Source organism: Curcuma longa, chromosome 5 (genome assembly GCF_044706935.1).
Source record: "Curcuma longa cultivar G26 ecotype Majalengka, Jawa Barat chromosome 5, ITB_CL_G26_1.1, whole genome shotgun sequence".
NCBI classification, from domain to species: domain Eukaryota; kingdom Viridiplantae; phylum Streptophyta; class Magnoliopsida; order Zingiberales; family Zingiberaceae; genus Curcuma; species Curcuma longa.
Window position 1 is genome coordinate 825,127 of NC_133865.1, and position 18,439 is coordinate 843,565.

The 18,439-nt window shown below is 37.8% G+C and overlaps 1 protein-coding gene across 1 annotated transcript in view; it reads right to left on the reverse strand.

Annotated features, from left to right (window-relative positions):
* Positions 1–17,573: 17,573 nt before the first annotated feature.
* The window catches only part of LOC141829112 (uncharacterized), a 46,654-nt gene continuing 45,788 nt past the window's right edge, over positions 17,574–18,439 (reverse strand). Inside the window, exons 12-13 of the mRNA XM_074716527.1 lie at positions 17,982–18,356; positions 17,574–17,887 (exon numbers count right to left, since the gene is read on the reverse strand). Coding sequence (XP_074572628.1) covers positions 17,762–17,887; positions 17,982–18,356 — 501 coding nt within the window. The 3' untranslated portion in view covers positions 17,574–17,761. The remainder of the gene's footprint in view (positions 17,888–17,981; positions 18,357–18,439) is intronic.

Genomic DNA, 18,439 nt, shown 5'->3' on the forward strand with positions numbered 1-18,439 from the left:
GTTCTAGGTGACCGAAAGATCTTATAAAAAAACTTTGAATAGAGGCTTTTGTACATCAATTCACATCAATCCAAGGCAATTCAAGTCGAGCCGACGACACCCTAACTCCATCAATTTTGCCCCAAGCGATTTGGATTTTAATGTTTGGCTAAATCAGTTTAAGTTAGGCAATGTTTGTTGATCTAACATGTGTGACTTGAGTTCACAGGAAAGTCCAGGAATGGAGTCTTGGCATTTGGTGAAGTCCCGGAGGCGCGACCTCTTGGCAAAGGTGAAGTCCCGGAGGCGAGGCCTCTTGGCAAGAGAAGACTTAGCACGACAAAGTTGAGGGAAACGTCTCAAGTGAGTGTAAGAAAGTGCACGAGGCTTGTGGAAGGAGTTTGAAGACTTGTGTCAAGGCTAAGGGTTAAAGAAGAAGTTGAAAAAGGAAGTTTTCAGCTTAGGCAATCGACTGACCCTGCCAGCAGTCGACTGGGGTTGATCCGAAGAACACAGCCAAGAACAGAAAGATCAGTCGAGTGGACAATCGACTGGTACCAGTCGACTAGCATTGGAGCAGTCGACTAGTAGACTACCGTTGAGCGACAACTGGCAAATTAAATGCATATTTAATTGCTGTTGAAGCCCATCAGTCGACTGGCCATAGGAGCAGTCGACTGGTGCACTGAATTTTATAAAAAGAGTGGTCAACGTCGCAGAGCAAAGAAATCAATTCTCTCATCTTCTTGATTGCTTTGTTACATTGTAAAAGCTCTTTTTCTTCCTCCTAAACTTCGCTACAAATCTTGTACGAGGAAGAAACCCTGTTGTGAAGGTTTCTCCACCTTCGAAGCGTGCTCCGAGAAGGAGGTTGTTTCATAGTGGAATCGTCGGCTGCGTGTGTGGATCCTTGGATTAGTCACCTCGTTGAGGTGAATACCAAGTATATCGAACCAGGTTAGCATTTGTTCTTTGTGCTTTATTATTATTACTTTGCTTCCGCTAACAATCTCGCAGAAGAAAGAACGAAAATCGCTATTCACCCCCCTCTAGCGAACGCCTCGATCCCAACAACCCTGAGCGAGAAAGACCACCCGAGCAACTGTCGTAATGTCGGAATCGCATCGAAACGAGACTCTTCTTCAACTCCGGCTCTAGGTAACTATTTACACGTATTGTATGTTTTAAATACGATAAAGTTTTCATCGTTGACTTTCTTGTAAATCGTTACAACTTGTTCCCATAAGGAAACGAGTTTCTTAGTGGATTGCTGTACGAAACGATCAAAGATCGTGGGTCTTGGAGTAGCAGCCTTTAGCTGTGAACAAAATAAAATAAAGTGTCTCTTTGTGTGCTTGATTTTATTCTTATTTTTGTTGCATAACACCTGATCTACGAACAAGCACGATCGAATTAACAAGTTTTCAAAATCGAGAAAAATTGCTATAAGTGCTATTCACCCCCTCTAGCGCTTATCCGATCCTACAATTGGTATTAGAGCGGGATTTTCGAATCCAGTGCAACCACTGATCGAGAAGATTTTTCAAATCGATTTCAGATTTTTTTTCAAAATTTTTCAAAGTTTTTTTGTTAAATTTATTTTATTCTTTTATCCCTAACTACTAAATCCAAGACCAAGTCTTGGAACGTCATTTTTCTTATCTTTTTGTGTGCTACATTAATGGCTCATCAGGAAGGCTTCAGCACCGCAAGATCACCTTTGTTCTCAGGGAAGGACTTCACCTACTAGAAAGGTAGGATGGAGTACCATCTAAAGATTTAAGTGGAGATGTGGATAATCATCCACCGGGATTCACAATCCTGACTGACAATGACGGTCTACCACAGACTTGCGAGAAGTGGGACGCGACCACGAGAAAAAAGATCGAGGTAGACGCAAAAGCCACACAAACCTTGCAATGCGGGCTGACTAAGGAGAAATTGAACCAGGTCAGACCATTTATCAGCATGAAGGACTTGTGGAACAAGTTGATTGAACTGCACAAAGGTACCTTAGACACAAAGGTTAATAAAAGAGATTTACTAATGAATAAATTGTATAATATCCGGATGATGGACGGGGAGTCGGCAAGTGCGCTGCACGCCAGAATCTAAGATATCCTCAATGATCTACACGCAATCGGCCAACAGGTAGAAAATCGGAATGTAATCAGGTACGCATTGAAAGCGTTCCCAAGGAACACTTTGTGGGCATCTATGGTGGATGCTTACAAGGTCTCCAGGGACCTTTCAAAGATTAGATTAGATGGACTTTACTTTGAATTTGAATTACATGAGCAGTCTAAGGCCGAAATGGAAGAGAAGGGTATTGCTCTTCTTGCAGAAACATATTAGGATGTATACTATAAGCCTAGCTTTTGTATGAACATCTATTTTAAAATATTTTGAAATAAGAATCACATTGGTCAAATATTTGCATTTTATATTTCTTATATATGTTAATGCAGATGTTCACTTAATTTATATTGTAGATAACATAGTGTGTGGTGCCACACAGAAGATCATGTTATTATTTCTTTATAAATTATAAATAGTAGCTCACAACCAAGATGGATTGGGACAAAACATTGGAACGGTTGTAGCATAATTGGTATTAGTTTATGTTGACTATAAAATTACACTAGTACACTTTGTGTGTATTGAGCAGGACCGTTTGAAGTTGTTCTTTTTATACTGACTATATAAAAGAATAAGACCTATGTTATTATGAATGTGCGTTCTCTTAATCCCAATATAATAACAAGCACATATACTTAGTATTTATTTCTTTAACTTGTCAAAGGGTGAGATTTATTCGTTAAATCAAGAGGTCCGATGAGTTAGGAGATAGTGCTATTTATATAGTGTGTTGTTGATTATAGAAGGAATCTGTGTCCTAATTATTTAGGCTGATGATGTCCCCTTGAGGAGCTCATAAGGATTATCATGTAAACCCTGCAGGTAGACTTAGTCCGACATAATAATAAAGTTGAGTGGTACTACTCTTGGAATTAGATGTTAATTAATTAAGTTGTCAATAACTCATTTAATTAATGGACATACGATATCTTAAACACAGGGGGTTAATGCACTCATAATAAGAAAGAGTCAATATTATAATATGGGATTGGTGAAGTAGTTCAATAATAATCCTTTAGTGGTATGAGTTATTATTGATGGACTTGAGTTGGGTGTTCGGGCCGAACACAAGAAGCCCAAGCCCATCAGGAGGCCTAAACCAATTCTCCTCTAGGTCCCTGTTGTAGCCTCTAGATAAAGCCTCGTATCCACCCCAACAGAATTTTGTTAATTTTTTTTCTAAACTCCCTAGGGCAGCAAGGCTATAAAAGGAGGAGAAGGGGCGGTGTTATAGAAACATAATTCTCCTACTCTCTTCCCCTAGGGCTAGCGCCCAAGTTCCCCCATTCCTTCCTTTAGGGCCGGCGCCCAAGCTCCTCTTACATTGCTTCTCTTCTCCTAGGGCCGGCGCCCCTTGTCTTGCTTCTTCTCCTTGCTAGGGCCGGCGCCCTTCTTCTCATCTTAGGGTCGGCGTCAAGAAGAAAGGAGAGGAAGGTGGCAGCTTGGAGAGGAGAGGAAGAAACTCCATCAGGAATATAATTTCTGGTGATAGTTAGAAAACCCCAAAAAAATGATCGTGATAAATATTGTTGTGTATTTTCTGAAATAGTGTTTTTCTGTCGAATCGATCGTTATCGATCATCGACTAATATCGAAGATGATGACGTGACTCATAGCTTCCGAAGCCATCTAGACGAGAGCTTGGAGTGGATCACCAGTAGAAGTGGGACTTCTACAAGGGACAGCTTCGATTGATGCCAACTTCACTTAACATCATCAATAAGGTGCGCGTAGAATATTTACTATTCTATAAAATTTTAATTTCTTGTCATGCCTTGTACTATATTATTTCCTGTCTATGCATGCGTGTGATGTAATAATTACTATTAATTATTAGTTTATTTTCGCTGCACACGTTTGCGAAATGTGTAAACACGTGTATTGTACCGAGATGATCCCAACATGAATACAATCATAACATATCAAATGTCTCAATACAATCACAACCTATGAAATATCTAAGATGTGGTGTGTTTGTATAGGGAATTTATTAATTTATGTACTTTTCCTCCTTTATTAAATGTGTCACTTACACCCCATCAAAATTAATTATTTATTTATTCACCAAACCCCTATTTATCGCTACAACAGTATAGAGAAGTCCGGGTCGTCTCTCTCTCTCGGACTCAATGACAGGATGTTATTCTAGACCTATGGTACAGAGTTTTATTATGTTTTATTCATTCCTAACTATTTACATAATTCAATTATTCAAATTAAATCGTATAATTTACAATAATAATCAACAATCATAAGTACATTAATATACAACAAGTTCCTCAAATCTACAAATTAATCTACAAACATAACTCAACATGTATTACATATGACTTACACCACAAACTATATTCACAACAATTTATTCATAATCATGCAATTATTCAACCACTTATTTTATTGACGATAGTGATGCCTTATTACATGAATTCTATTACTACAATAATTCAATATACAACATGCAATCCTTTATTTATCAACATTAATCTAATGCACTCAAATCATATTCACAGAAAATACAACACATAAGTATCGATACTTAGATTACAACCAACAAAAACATGTACAACCATATATTACAACAGACTATTCTACAAACATTCAACATATACACACAACATGCAATGCAACTCTACATCATGCATTATACAACAATTCGAATACATACATTTCATACAATGACCTACATAAACTATACAACATAAATTCTACAAATCTAACAATTGATTAACATAATAAACTTGATCTTATTCTAGAATTACAACAACATAACCACAATTACATACATCACATATTCACATCATGCATCACTCAATCACTGCAAGCATAGAACCGGTTTCGCAACTCATCTCTTAACACAATTTCAAAACCCATGAGTTTAACATTTAGCATGCTCTTTACAATGTTACAACCCACTATTACATGATCCAATTCATGATACACAATTAATCCATTACTATAGTTTAACATGCAATGTGAGACAACATCAACTTCTGATATGAGTTATAGCATTCAACACTCATTTCCAATTCCACATAATCAAGCACACATTCGACTTTATCAAGCATCCATAATCCATTCAAATTCAACAATACATACAGGGAACAACATTCATGATCAATTCAACAATACACTTAAATTCAAATCAACATAAGCATTTGATACAAGGGTTAATACACTGTTCCTATTCAACCAGTAAAACAGACAACAACTTGATTCAACCAAAATGAAACATGATATCATCAACAACATCCCTACAACAACACTGGATACAATTTAGTTGATACTCAAACTTGATTCCTCAAAATAAACCTCATCAACAACAACCGACACATACAGTTGATACTCAAATGAACACCATAATTTAGGGTTATCCTACATCATCTTCTGCACTTTGCACCGAAACAAACAACGAACAAATAATGATGGGGGTCTTGATTAATCAACATCTAATTATTTCACTACAGAAGAAATTAAACAAAACTAAGTTAACTAGGGTTAGGGTTAGATTCGCCTTCCCCTTCGGTTCGGCACAGAGAAGAAACAGGGGAATGAGGAATGTTGAATGGTGGTCTCCCGGCCAGCACAAAACCAGAACACTCAGCCTCCTTCAGTTCACACCGTACCAAGAGGGAAGTGAATCGCACTAGGGCAAAGAACCCTAGGTGGAGCACGGTAGAGAGCAAGGATCGGGGGCCAACCTTCATCCATCGCCAGCTGCAATCTAGCAAACAGAACGTTAGAAGAATGGAATTACAACCCCTTACCTTGATTTCTCTAGTGAATGAAGACGATTGAAGCCGAGCACAAGTGTCCGTGACGCTTCCGAATCCACTTCAGCGTAGGGCAGTGTGCTAGAGTTCAGTGAAGATGGAGCGCCAGAGAAGAAGATGGAGAATCCACCCACACCCAGCTTCTATGGGCTAGTTACCGTCGAGCACCGGTGGCTGGAGAATCCACCCACAACCTCCGTTCCGTGACGACGGGGAATAGGATCTCAGCACCTCCGAATCCACATCGATGTTGAGATCTAGCGATGCGACGGCGAAAACCAATGGAGATGAGGGTTGATCTGTGTTGACCCGAAGGAGGAAGGATGGATTCGCGACGCCGGGAGCTCGGTGACGGCGTCGCGACAGCGGAGAATCAGGGAGAAGAAGAAGACCTAAATCGCGAGCTCCCCTCTGCAGTGAATCGGCCTTCGCGTTTTAACAGAGCCACTGAACCGACTAAATTGAACCATTGGACCGAACCGGCTGCTTGAAGTTAAACCGGACTGAATTGCAATTGGACCGGGTTGCAATTGGAAATGAACCGGTCGAAATTCTAAATTGATTTGAACCGGTGAATGGGTTTGAATTTGAAGTGGGTTGGGATGTTGTATTGGATTTCTGGGCTTGGGCTGAAATTGGGCTTGATCAATGAGGTGGATTGGATTTAAGTGGCTTGCTTTTGAGTTGGGTTAAACCGGAATTTGACTTGAGTTTGCAATTAAACTAGATTGAACCAGATCTGAACCCAGGCTGAGCCAGAATTGATTTTTCTTCCAATTTGAATTCCCTGCAAAATAGATTATCTTCATCCTAATTTCCTGCCAATTCAATTACCACAAATTAATATCGATAAATACCTCAAAATAATAGAAAATAGAATGAAGACCACAATTAATCTAAGATAAAAAAATAAAGTAAAAGCCCAATTCATGATATGAAATATAATCAAAATTGGCCCAATATAATCCTAATTTACCCGGTCAAATAGGCAGTTATCAATCCGAGGCTGAGGAAAGTCCAACATGTCAAGAGGACTTGGTTTGCATAAATTCTCCCGAGTGGAGTGGGTAAGAGCGTGTTCCCGGAGTGGAACAGTAGGTGTCAGTCTAACCCAGGATTTCGGTAAAAATCTGAAGTTAGACCCACAAGGTAAGGTTTAGGTTCTTTGTTTGGTTGTATACTTGTCTTGCAGGAACCAGGAGCTGGAAGTAAGATGGAGAAAATAGAGGTGAAGCAAACAAAGGCAGTTGAACCAAGCCCGAGGTCAAACTAAGTCGAGACTTGAGTCAAAGTGACTCAAGTCGACTTGAAAATGGAGTCAAGTCGACTTGAGTGGATGGAGTCGACTTGAGTTGGTATTCAAGTCGACTTGAGCACAAGATAAGAGCCACGAAAGCAACGTTCATCAAGATATGCCACGTCAGCTTCGAGTCGATTTAAGTAGGTATTCGAGTCGACTTGAAGACCAAGTCAGCCACGGAGAAAGTGGATCGGGCTTACGTGGAGTCGACTGGAGATTGGGCCCAAGTCGACTCGAGAAGGCTATAAAAGAAGGGGCGACGTGAACATCAAGGTTATCAAGATACAAGTTCTCCTCTCCAACTAGTGGTGCTTCTGAACGCGAACGGGGCCAGACGCTTGCAACTGGAGAAGATCCAGGAGGAGTGCACGACGCTCAGGACTTCCAGAATGGTAAGAGTGTTTGTTGTTATTTTTGTCTTACTTTCAATTCTCTATTTCATAGTTATCTTTATATTGGACTGTAAGACGGATTTCTCCGCCTTCGAACAACGTTTGGAAAGGAGACCATTAGTGGACGGGCGCCTCCCGTACATAAGCCTTGGATGTACTAACCTTGGGGTTAGGAACCAAGTAAATCCGCGTGTCCCTGTGTGTGTTTTTTAATATTCCGTGGCTAGTACTTTGATAGAAAATGAACAATTTTGAAAAAACGACAACACACTATTCACCCCCCCTCTAGCGTGTTCCAACGATCCTACAGTGTGTTGTTGATTATAAAATGAATTTGTGTCATAATTATTTAGACTGATGATGTCTCCTTGAGGAGCTCATAAGGATTATCATGTAAATCTTGCAAGTGGACTTAGTCCGACATGATAATAAAGTTGAGTGGTATACTCTTGGAATTAGATGTTAATTAATTGAGTTGTCAGTAACTCATTTAATTAACAGACATACGATATCTAAACACAGGGAGATTAATGCACTCATAATAAGAAGGAGCACATATTGTAATATGAGATTGGTGCGGTAGTTCAATAATAACCTTTTAGTGGTTTGAGTTATTATTGATGGACTTGAGTTGGGTATTCAGGTTGAACACAGGAAGCCCATGCCATCAGGAGACCTAAACCAATTGCTCCTCTAGGTCCCTGTTGTAGCCTCTAGAAAAAGTCTCGTATCCACCCAACAGAATTTTTGTTAATTCTGTTATCCAACAAAATTTCTGTTAATTTTGTTATCCAACAGAATTTTGTTAATTTTATTAGCCAACAAAATTATGTTAATTCTGCTATTTTTTTCCTAAACTTCCTAAGACGGTAAGGCTATAAAAAGGTAGAATAGGAGGTGGCCAAATAACACAATTCATTGCTTCTTGTCTTGCCTCCTAGGGCCGGCGCCCAATCCTTTAGTTTTCTCCCTTCTCCTTTGATAGGGTCGGCACCACCTTGAGCCTTTCTCATCCTTGCTAGGGCCGGCACCCAAGAAGTTCTTCTCCTTGCTAGGGTCGGCGCCACCTAGAGTTTCCCCTCCTTGATTCTCCCTTAGGGCTGGCACCCAAAGACGGAAGAAGAAGAGAGGAAGGTGGCGGCTTGGAGAGGAAAGGAAGAGAGGAAAGGAAGAGGAAGAGAGGAAGAAAGAAAAGCAAGGTGGGTGGTGATTATCTTGGTAGATCGTCGCCCACACGACGTCCAAGAAAAGGAAAGGAATACAACAGAAGATCAAGAGGTTTTCGGATACAAACACTCATCCATACAATCTCAAGGAAAGGTATGACTTATTTAATTCCGCTGCATAGTTATTCCTTTATATTTTTTGTATGGATCCTGAATACCAACATAAGAGTCCAGCAATCTTATACTTTGATTGGTCAAGAACTTGCTTGATCGATCAAGCACATGTCTGATCGAACATGTGGGCTGCTTGGAAAGGTTCTGTCTCTGTAAAAATTTTATCTGGCAGAAATTAAACAGAACGGAATTCCAGGCACCTTCATCCGCTGCATCTTTTGAAACCCACCAACTATTAGTTGTTGATAGGTCTCATTTCAGTGCCTTATTAATTGAGGTGCTCAACATAGTACGGTCTACAAAAAATCAAAAAGATTAGTCAATATACATGGAAGCATAGTAAAAGATAGAACCCTTACTCAATCTCTCTTCCAACACGATAATGTTCGGGCTCAAACCAGCTCGGTACAGAAGGGTTTCATTATTCACCAAAACATTCATGTCGAATTTTCGTTCGGAGAAGATGCCCATTGTAGATAGATAGGTCGACTCTAACCTATATTGTCCTAAGTTTGGTTGGGGGGCATCTCAGAACGTTAAGCAGTGGGCCAAGTATAAGGGTGCGGAGGCTTGATAAAGAAATACCTATTCTTCCATCCCTTATGAGAAGTTGAATACTTATCAAGGAAATTACAATCAGGCCTTGCAGCCAAATAAATCACTCCTAGCTCTCCCCTCTTCAAATAGAAAAAATAATGAAAAGTGGTAGGGTCTAAAGGAACTTGATACATTTGAGAAATAATAGAGGTACTACAGATTAAATGGTAGGAGTTGGGAGAGAATTGGAAAAGGGAGCATTGAAAATAAGAAGCTAAGTCTTGAAGAAAGGAAGGTATAGGAAATCTAAGGCCACTGGCTAATTGACCTATAAAGAAAGTAGCATAACCGAGAGGTGGCTTATGTGGTCGGTGTTCCGGTGTCGGAATCCGGATCTAATGGTCCAAAGGAATACCATACTACTCCTTGAGCGTTAGGTCATCACCATAGGTACAAGCGGATCGTTGGGTCTCATAGCAAAGGATCGGCGTAGGACCAGTAGCCATGGGAAGAGAAAGGAAAGAAGCAACAATGCTAAAACTTATTAGGGTATGACTGTAGCCAAACACTGAAGGTGGAAGAAGATGCAAAAGGAAGAGGAAGTGAATAAGGAACAATTTGGTTTGAACAACACATACACTTCGACAAATATACCTTAGAACTGTTTTGGTTGCCCGCGAAATCGTCGGATAAAGCCAAAGAAGGATTGGATCTCATCCCAATGGTCACGCCACGTGAAAATATCTCTCATATCCAGGACTGACATAATGCCTCGGAAAGTGCGAAGGTTCAAACCTGACCATTAGATGTTCAAAAATAGAAATAAGGGAGCATCTGCGTTGTCCACTTTATATACACGACATCAACATCACCTGTACACGTCTTCATCAAGGCGTGGTAGGCTCGCAGCTCAAGAAAGATAGCGCATGTTATCATTTAATGCAACCAGAAAACACGCCAATGATAAGGTTGATAAGCAATTTGGGGTATCATGTGCATTTAATACGATAGCTTATATCGATATCGTGTCTACAATTGGTTCGCAAAATGTGTCCTAAACGATCCAAGAACTCAAGTCCAGTCAGCCAAACTATATCTCCTTCGACTAGACTAATGGGAAGGCTTGTGATATGATGGAGTCTCTGGGCTAGCACGTGGTTGCTGTTGGAACATCACATGGCTGTAAAATAGGAAGGAGCAAAATCATTGAGAAAGATTAGATAGTATTCAAGAGGCGGGCAATTAATAAACCAACACCCCCTAGGTCCTGATGGTAATTGTCCCTAAGGTCTAGGGCCTAACCTATGCACCCACTCGCCTTCATGTACCAACCTCATCTCGGCCTCCAATCTTGACCTCAAGATCCGGCTCAAGCTCCAACCTCAACGCTCGCTCGGCATCACGTGCCAACCTCATCTCAGCCTCAAGTCCCGACCTAAAATTGCAACACAAAACACTCACTCGGTATCACTGTCGATCTAATCTCAGCCTTGAGTCTCGATCTTGAGCTCCGTCCTCAGTACTCACTTAGCATCACGTGCCGACCTCATCTCGACCTTGAGTCCCACCCTCGAACTCCAACCTTGGCACTCGCTCAGCAGTACATGCCGACCTCATCTCGACCTTGAGTCCCGACCTCAAGTTCCAACATCGACACTCACTTAACATCACGTGCTGACCTTATCCTAGCCTCAGGTCCCCACCTTAGAGCCTAAGGAGTCAATTGGCCCGCGCAATCAGGGGAGCCTAAGACTATTTCTTCCAGAAAAATAGAAAAATATCCCCAAAAGACATGGACAATCAGAATCTTTCTAAAACTAGAATGGATATTTTAGAATAATATCTTATATGGATGTTAACAACTCTATAAAAGAGGGTTCATACCCATGGGCACAAGTATGCAGACACCAATCCTAATTTCCTCAAGTTATTAAACTTTTTCCTCACGCAAAATCCTAACTTGAGCGTCGGAGTGATTTGTTGGGACTCACTTCTAACATCATTCTAACTCTCTTTTTAAGTATTTTTTAGATATATTCATCTTTCACCGCAACTATCTTCAAGGAGTGTGCACGTCAGCAATTCATGAACCGGTGGTTTGATCATCGACAGTGTATTGGCCGAAATAGCAAGAATCCAATTGGGATTAAGAAGAGCTTCCTTTATGGTTTTGAGTTCTATTTTTAATATTAAAGCTATTTGGCTTAAATTCGTAATGGTTGATCTGGTTCTGACTCCTAGAGTTGGGTCACCTATAATTTAGTCACTTGGATAGTTAAATAAGGTTCTAGTGTTCGGTTGTACTGACTCAGAGTTGGATTTAGGTCTAGGTTTAGTCAATTCAAATTCTTCAATTTCATCATCTATTTTTTATTCTTGTGTTTACTTAGGTTGACTTATGCTATCATCTTCATCAAAATGACATTTATGGGTTTTTTCAACTTTTAATGTTTGTTTGTTATAAATTCTGTAGGTCTTACTAATTGTTGAATAACCTAAAAGGATTCCTTATGATGGTTTTAATGTAAATTTTTCTAAGTAATCTTTAGTATTTAGTATGTTGACTTTACATCCAAATACCCTAAAGTATTTTAGATTCAATATTCGATTATAATAAAGTTCATATGGAGTTTTGTTATATAATTTATTAATTAGAGTTTGATTTTGAGTGTAACAAGCTGTATTAATGGCTTCAACCCAGAACTTGTTAGTTAGATTATATTCATTCAACATAGTCCTAGCCACTTCTTGCAAGGTTCTATTTTTTCGTTCGACTAGACTGTTTTGTTAGGTGTTCTAGGGTAGGAAAATTTATGATGATATCCATTTCTATACAAAATTTAATAAACTTATAGTTTTCAAATTCACCTCCATGATTACTTCTAAATCTTTTAATTTTGATTTCTTTTTCATTTTCTAATAATTTACATAAGTTGTTAAATTGTTCAAATGTTTCACTCTTGTGTGTTATGAATTTAACCAAGTGAATCTAGAGTAGTGATCTATTATTACTAAGCAGTATTGGTTTCCGCTTAGTGACTTAACCCCATGAAAATCAAACAGGTCTAAGTATAGTAGTTCTAAAATACAACTGGTTTAGCCTAAATTGGTTAATTTATGATTTGTTCTGGTTTGTCTTCCTTGTTGGCAAGTATTACAGATTTTATTTTTTAAGTTTTTATGTTTAGGTAGGCCTCTAACTAGGTTACTTTGACTTAATTTTGATATGAGTCTCACATGGGTGTCGTCTGTACCATAGTCGAGTTTTCTCTTGCTGTATTAGTAAACACTTGAATGAGGAGCTTAGCAAGTTTATTAAATAAATATTATTTTATCTAATACCTCTAAGTATAATTTCAAGGTTTTAAACATTTTTATTATGCAGTTTGTTGGCGAGAAGGTTACCTTGTAACTAGTATCACATAATTGAATTATACTAAGCAAGTTAAATTCAAAGTCTTCAACCAATAGAACTTTACGAATATCGAAATCAGTCTTAAATTCAATGTCACTTGATTCGATTATTCTTAGTTTACCATTATTTCCAAACGCAATGAAACCTGAGTTTTCAAAATTTAGTCTAGTGAACTTTAATTGATCCCTAATCATGTCTGAGCAACCGTTGTCTAACATCTATTGGTTTGACTCATCTTGTTTAATTTCTACTTGGAGCAAGTTGAGTTTTAATCAGAATTGAACTTAATGTTTTGAGTTAATTTAGTAGAATTTAACTTTAATTATGTTTATTTAGTTTTTTATTTAAGTTTTCGATTAAGTTAGGTATAATTATGAATTGAATTTTAATTAATAAGTTAGAATTAATTTAAGATTATTTAAATTTTAATTAGGTTAAGTTAATTAGATTTTGATTTAGCTAGGTTTAATAGGTTTTACTGATTTAAGATTTTAATTGAGTCTAGATTTATTAAATAAGTTAAAATTATTAATTAAGTTGAGATTATTTGAGTTTAGATTATTTAGAATTAAGGGTTTATGGTTAATTAGTTAGATTAGATTAATTAAATTTATTTAAAATTAATTAACATAAGTTGATTAGTTCAATTAATTTATTTAGGATTATTTGATTGAATTAATTGGGTTACTTAGTTTAATTATGAATTTTAGTAGATTTAAATTGAGTTAAAATGATTAATTAATTTAGATTGATCAATTTTCAATTGCATCCTAAATCTATCTCACTCATTTCTAAATTTTTTTAATTAATTAATCATATAAGTTGTGTGAGATGGTTATCAACTTTATCTTGATTTAATTATAATTGTGAGTCTAGAAATTTATTTGACCTTGTGATATATTCAGATTTATCTGTTAGTCAGTTAAACATATTTATCAAAAATCGACTTTCAAATTGTGACGAAGTAAAGACTTTCTTGGTTATCGAAGCAACGACCACTTTCTTAAACAAAACCTTTTAAAGAAATAGTATGTTTAACCTTCTTCTTGGAAACCCTAGTCTAACTAATCCATGTTGAACTAAGGTAACTTCAACTAGTTTCACTAGGCCATGTTGAACTAGGGTAACTTCAACTAATTTCACTAGGTTGATTGCACCATATAGAATGATTCAACCTAGACATGCTTTCAACTAAGTTTTCCTAGTCTAATATCATCTCAATCCCTTCTGATGTTATGTTGTCAAGGTTAGGTTAAATTTTTTCTACCTAACCATTCTAGATTAAATAAGAAAAAAAACTAATTATGCCTTAATGAAAAAAATAAATAATTTATCTAATAAAAATGATTTTGTTGTTGGCTCCCTTGGATCATGACCTCGATGAAGTTTCATCAGATAATGAATTTGAATCATTGATGACCCAATATCTGTTCGTTTCTACTTATTTAACCAAATCAATTTTATGAATCCACGCTTGAACTCTAAGTTTATTTCGATTAATTTGATATAAATGACTTATTCTGATTATGTCTTGATTTAAATCCAAGTCAGTTCGATTGTACATAGCTCGCAATCCAAGAAATATATCTAACCCTTTGATCTGATAGCAAACTTTTCTAATGAACCTCTAAGCTTGACAAACCTGATCTTTAATATTGGAATTCTCTTTCTCAAGTTATTGAACTTGAGTTGAGATTCCGACCCAAACTTGATCAGTTATCAAACTTAGGTTAGTATGCTCTTTGAGGAAGTTTGACTTTCTTTAAAAGTGACTTGACCCGTTCATTGGATTTTTCTAATTTGCGATTTAAGTAAGAAATTATGCTAAACAAGTCAGATTGTTCATTTGTGCTTTCATTGGGATTGGGCCCTTCGAAAACGAATACGGATCCGTGACTTGATTCAGATCCGACTTTCAATTCGGATTTAGATTCGATTTCAGACTCAGTTCTGGCCTTCATTGCCAAGTGGTTGTGTTGTTCTTCTTCAATGGACGAAGAATCATCCCAGATCGCTTTGAGTGTCTTTTTCATCTTTTAATAATTCTTCTTTTTCAGTTTTGGATATTCGACTTTGAAATGTCCCTTTTGTTGGCACTCATAATAGGTTGATTCAACCTTTTGATTTGATCCATCCTTTTTGTTTCGAATCACTTTCATGATTTCTCGTGTGTTAAATCCTTTTTCCTTTTTCAACTTCCAGACAAGGTTGACTAGTTTAGCAGTGGTTTCATCGTTGTCATCGAATTCGAACTCCTCTGATGACTCAGTCTTTTGCTTATTTTCTCTGACCTGACCTACAAAACGATTCTTGGCCTAACTTGTGTTAGTTTATTCATAGAGTTCTAATTTAAAGAACAACTTATCTAAATTTATCTTAGACAAGTCCCAAGAGACCTTATATACATTGACTATCAATGCCCACAAATTGTTTCTCGAAAATGCTCTAAGAGCGTACCTTATATCGTCGATTTTCTATAATCTATCCAATAGCATCCAACCCAGTTGAGTATTTGTTGCAGTCGAGAGTGAAGTTGACTAACCATTTCATCTTCTTGCATTATTATATCATACAAATTGTTTAAAAGCAAATCATGTCTGTTTTATCAACTTGTTCCACAAGTCCTTAGCACTTATGAAAGAGCCAACCCGACTGAGCTCATCCTTGGTCAAACCACACTAGAGGGTCTGAGTTGCTTTGGCGTCAACTTCCACTTGTTTCTGTATAATTGGGTTCAATCTAGGCAACCAATTGGATTTCCGTTTGAGTTTGTAGGCAGTGTGAATTCGATCTGGATAGAGATCCACATTTCCACCTGAGTCTTCAGGTGGAACTCCATGCGACTCTTCCAATACTCGAAGTCATCTTCGGTGAAGAGCGGGGGACGTCCGATGATATAACCCTCTTGATGTGTCATTCAATCTAGCACACAAATACAAAAAAAAAAAAACACTCTAAGACTTATCTTAGATTAGTAGTATTGGAATAATAGAGTACCCAAAAGAAAAAGTCGCTCGAATGGTGTTGCACCAAATTTAAGAAGTTTTAAAAATAAAAAAATTAATCAAAAGAGACGATTGCACCAATTTTGACTATACAAAAGATGAATGAAAAAACAAACTCAATTAGTAGTTGCACTAATTTCGAGCACCCCGCTCTATACTAATTGTTGGATCGAGAAAGTGCTAGAAAAGGTGAATAGCACACTTCATATGCATTTGAAAATCGTTCGAATTCAAAATCGTTGCAATGAAAATAAAAAAAAAACATCAAAAACACAATTATTTTTTACTTAGTTCACAGCCGCATGACTATTACTCCAACGCTCGCAGTTAATTTGATCGCTAACGTTGGGCAATTACTATTCACCTTCTTCTCGAACGAGAAGAAAGTTCATTTTTTTACAATAATAAAGTTTGATAACAAACCTACTTACCCTTAGAGATTAAGTGCATAAAAAATGAATAAAAAAAAGTAACTAACAAAGCATTATAAAAGGCTAGTCTCATTTCAGCTCATAGCAATTTCATGATATCATTGCGTTGTTGAAACTTAAGCACATCATTTCGAAAACCTGGATTCGTAGAGGAGCACTTAGAATATCAAGGAAAAAGATGTTCTAAAGCACTGATCTAACTCTATTTTTATAGGATGATTCGAGCACCTAGATCCACTTCTGGTGCCTCTACCGAAATCTATCCGATTCAACCTCATCGTTGACTTATTCATTTTTGGACGCTTAGACCACCTCCGAGAGCCTGGAAGCTGACGTGACAATATCTAATCGAAGTTTTATTCGCATCAAACTTTATTCCTTCTTGGGCACCTGAATCCCTTCTGGGTGCCTGGAAGCTGACATGTACCTACCGCTTCGCACGTGCCAACTCAACTTGTTCACTGGAAATTGCCTTTTCAAGCGCCTAGAGCACATCCGATCGCCTGAACCATTCTGGTTGCCCGAAGCTCCATCTAGGCACTCGAAATCACTAATTCTGACCAACTTCCAATTTGAGTTCCTGCATCACAAAATTAGCACAAGCATAATAGATAACGAGTATGCACAATAGCTTTCTAACTATCCGATCTGAAACTTTCAATCTCCCGTGAAATCATGAGTTGGACTGACACCTACTGCTCTCTTTCCGAGAGCACATCCTCACTACTCCCCTCAAGAGAGTTTACATGATGTCAAACTTTGATCCACCTGATCTATTTGAACTTTTGCTCAGCTGATCTTGACCCTCGAGACTTCCACTAGGCCTCCGATCCTCAACCTCATCTAAATTTTCGCTTGGTGTCCTTGATCCCCAAAACTTCTGCTTGATGCTCTCGATCTTCAAGTCTTCCTACTTAATTCCTCCGACCAAGACTTCCTTATCTAGTCCCACCAACCAAAACTTTCTTGTCCAATCTCAACTAGGACTTATTGAAAATTTAATAAGCATATCAGATCACAAGTAACCTTAACTTTGACCCTTTGTCAATATCAAAATTTAAATTCAATCACATGGTACTTCCAACACCACCTACCATATCAACCCCCAACTCAGTAAGACGATGAAAAAAAACATTATCCTCGTTTTAAGTTATTATATGAAACTAGAAGATATCATGCGAGAACTTACGAACTCTTAAACAAATCCTACTCTTGATTGTAAAACTACAACATTATTTGGATGAAAAAAGAGGATTAACAAAGTTTTTGACGATCCATTTCTGCAGTAGTTTCTACCTCCAACTATCTTTTAACAACCAATGGCCAATGGCAATCAATTTTGCAGACCTTCAGCCTTATATCTAATTGGTTGCATGTAGAAAACATCATACCTTTATACATCCTCAGCACAAAAAAGGTATCAAAAGATTCCACGATTTTATAATTGTAATATTCACATAGCTCGGAACAGACCATTTTTCTTGAATATCAGAAATTCACGTTCTAGGCAGGCCAATAGATCAAGTACACTTTCCTCCTTGGATCCTTTGAATTGTTTCACAATATCCTCTAATCCAACCTGCAAAAAGTTTATGTTCCCATGACAGAACATGTTTCTTTACTTTCAGACAACCAATATGGATAATTTTGAACTGGAAGAAAAATAGACCAACCTTGTCGTGCTCCTTGATCCACTGCAGGACAGCGGTTTCTGTAGCCATTAAATCACCGCCAAAGTTTTCCCTGTTCTCACAAACTTTTTGCAACTTCTGTGGAGGGTATTCTAGTTGAAGAGAGTCATGAGCACTGGATTGCTCTGTATTAGTTGTACCATGACATGGTGAGATTGGAGCAGAGACCATTGCAGTGCCACTCATAGAGCAATAAGGTTCTGCTCTATCTCTAATGGTGATTTCTAGATGGATGTTTGATGATGATTCCATTTTCTTGTTAGGAACATCAGTTCTGGTGTCATAGCCTGACATTTCTTCCGCTGACAAGCCAAGCTCTTCCATTGTTAAAAAGGCTATGATGTTATCATAGGTAACCTACATGTTCAAATGGTTCAGCACAGACTTCTTAAGCAGAAACACAAATAAAATACATGTTTGTTCTATTATTATTATTTTTG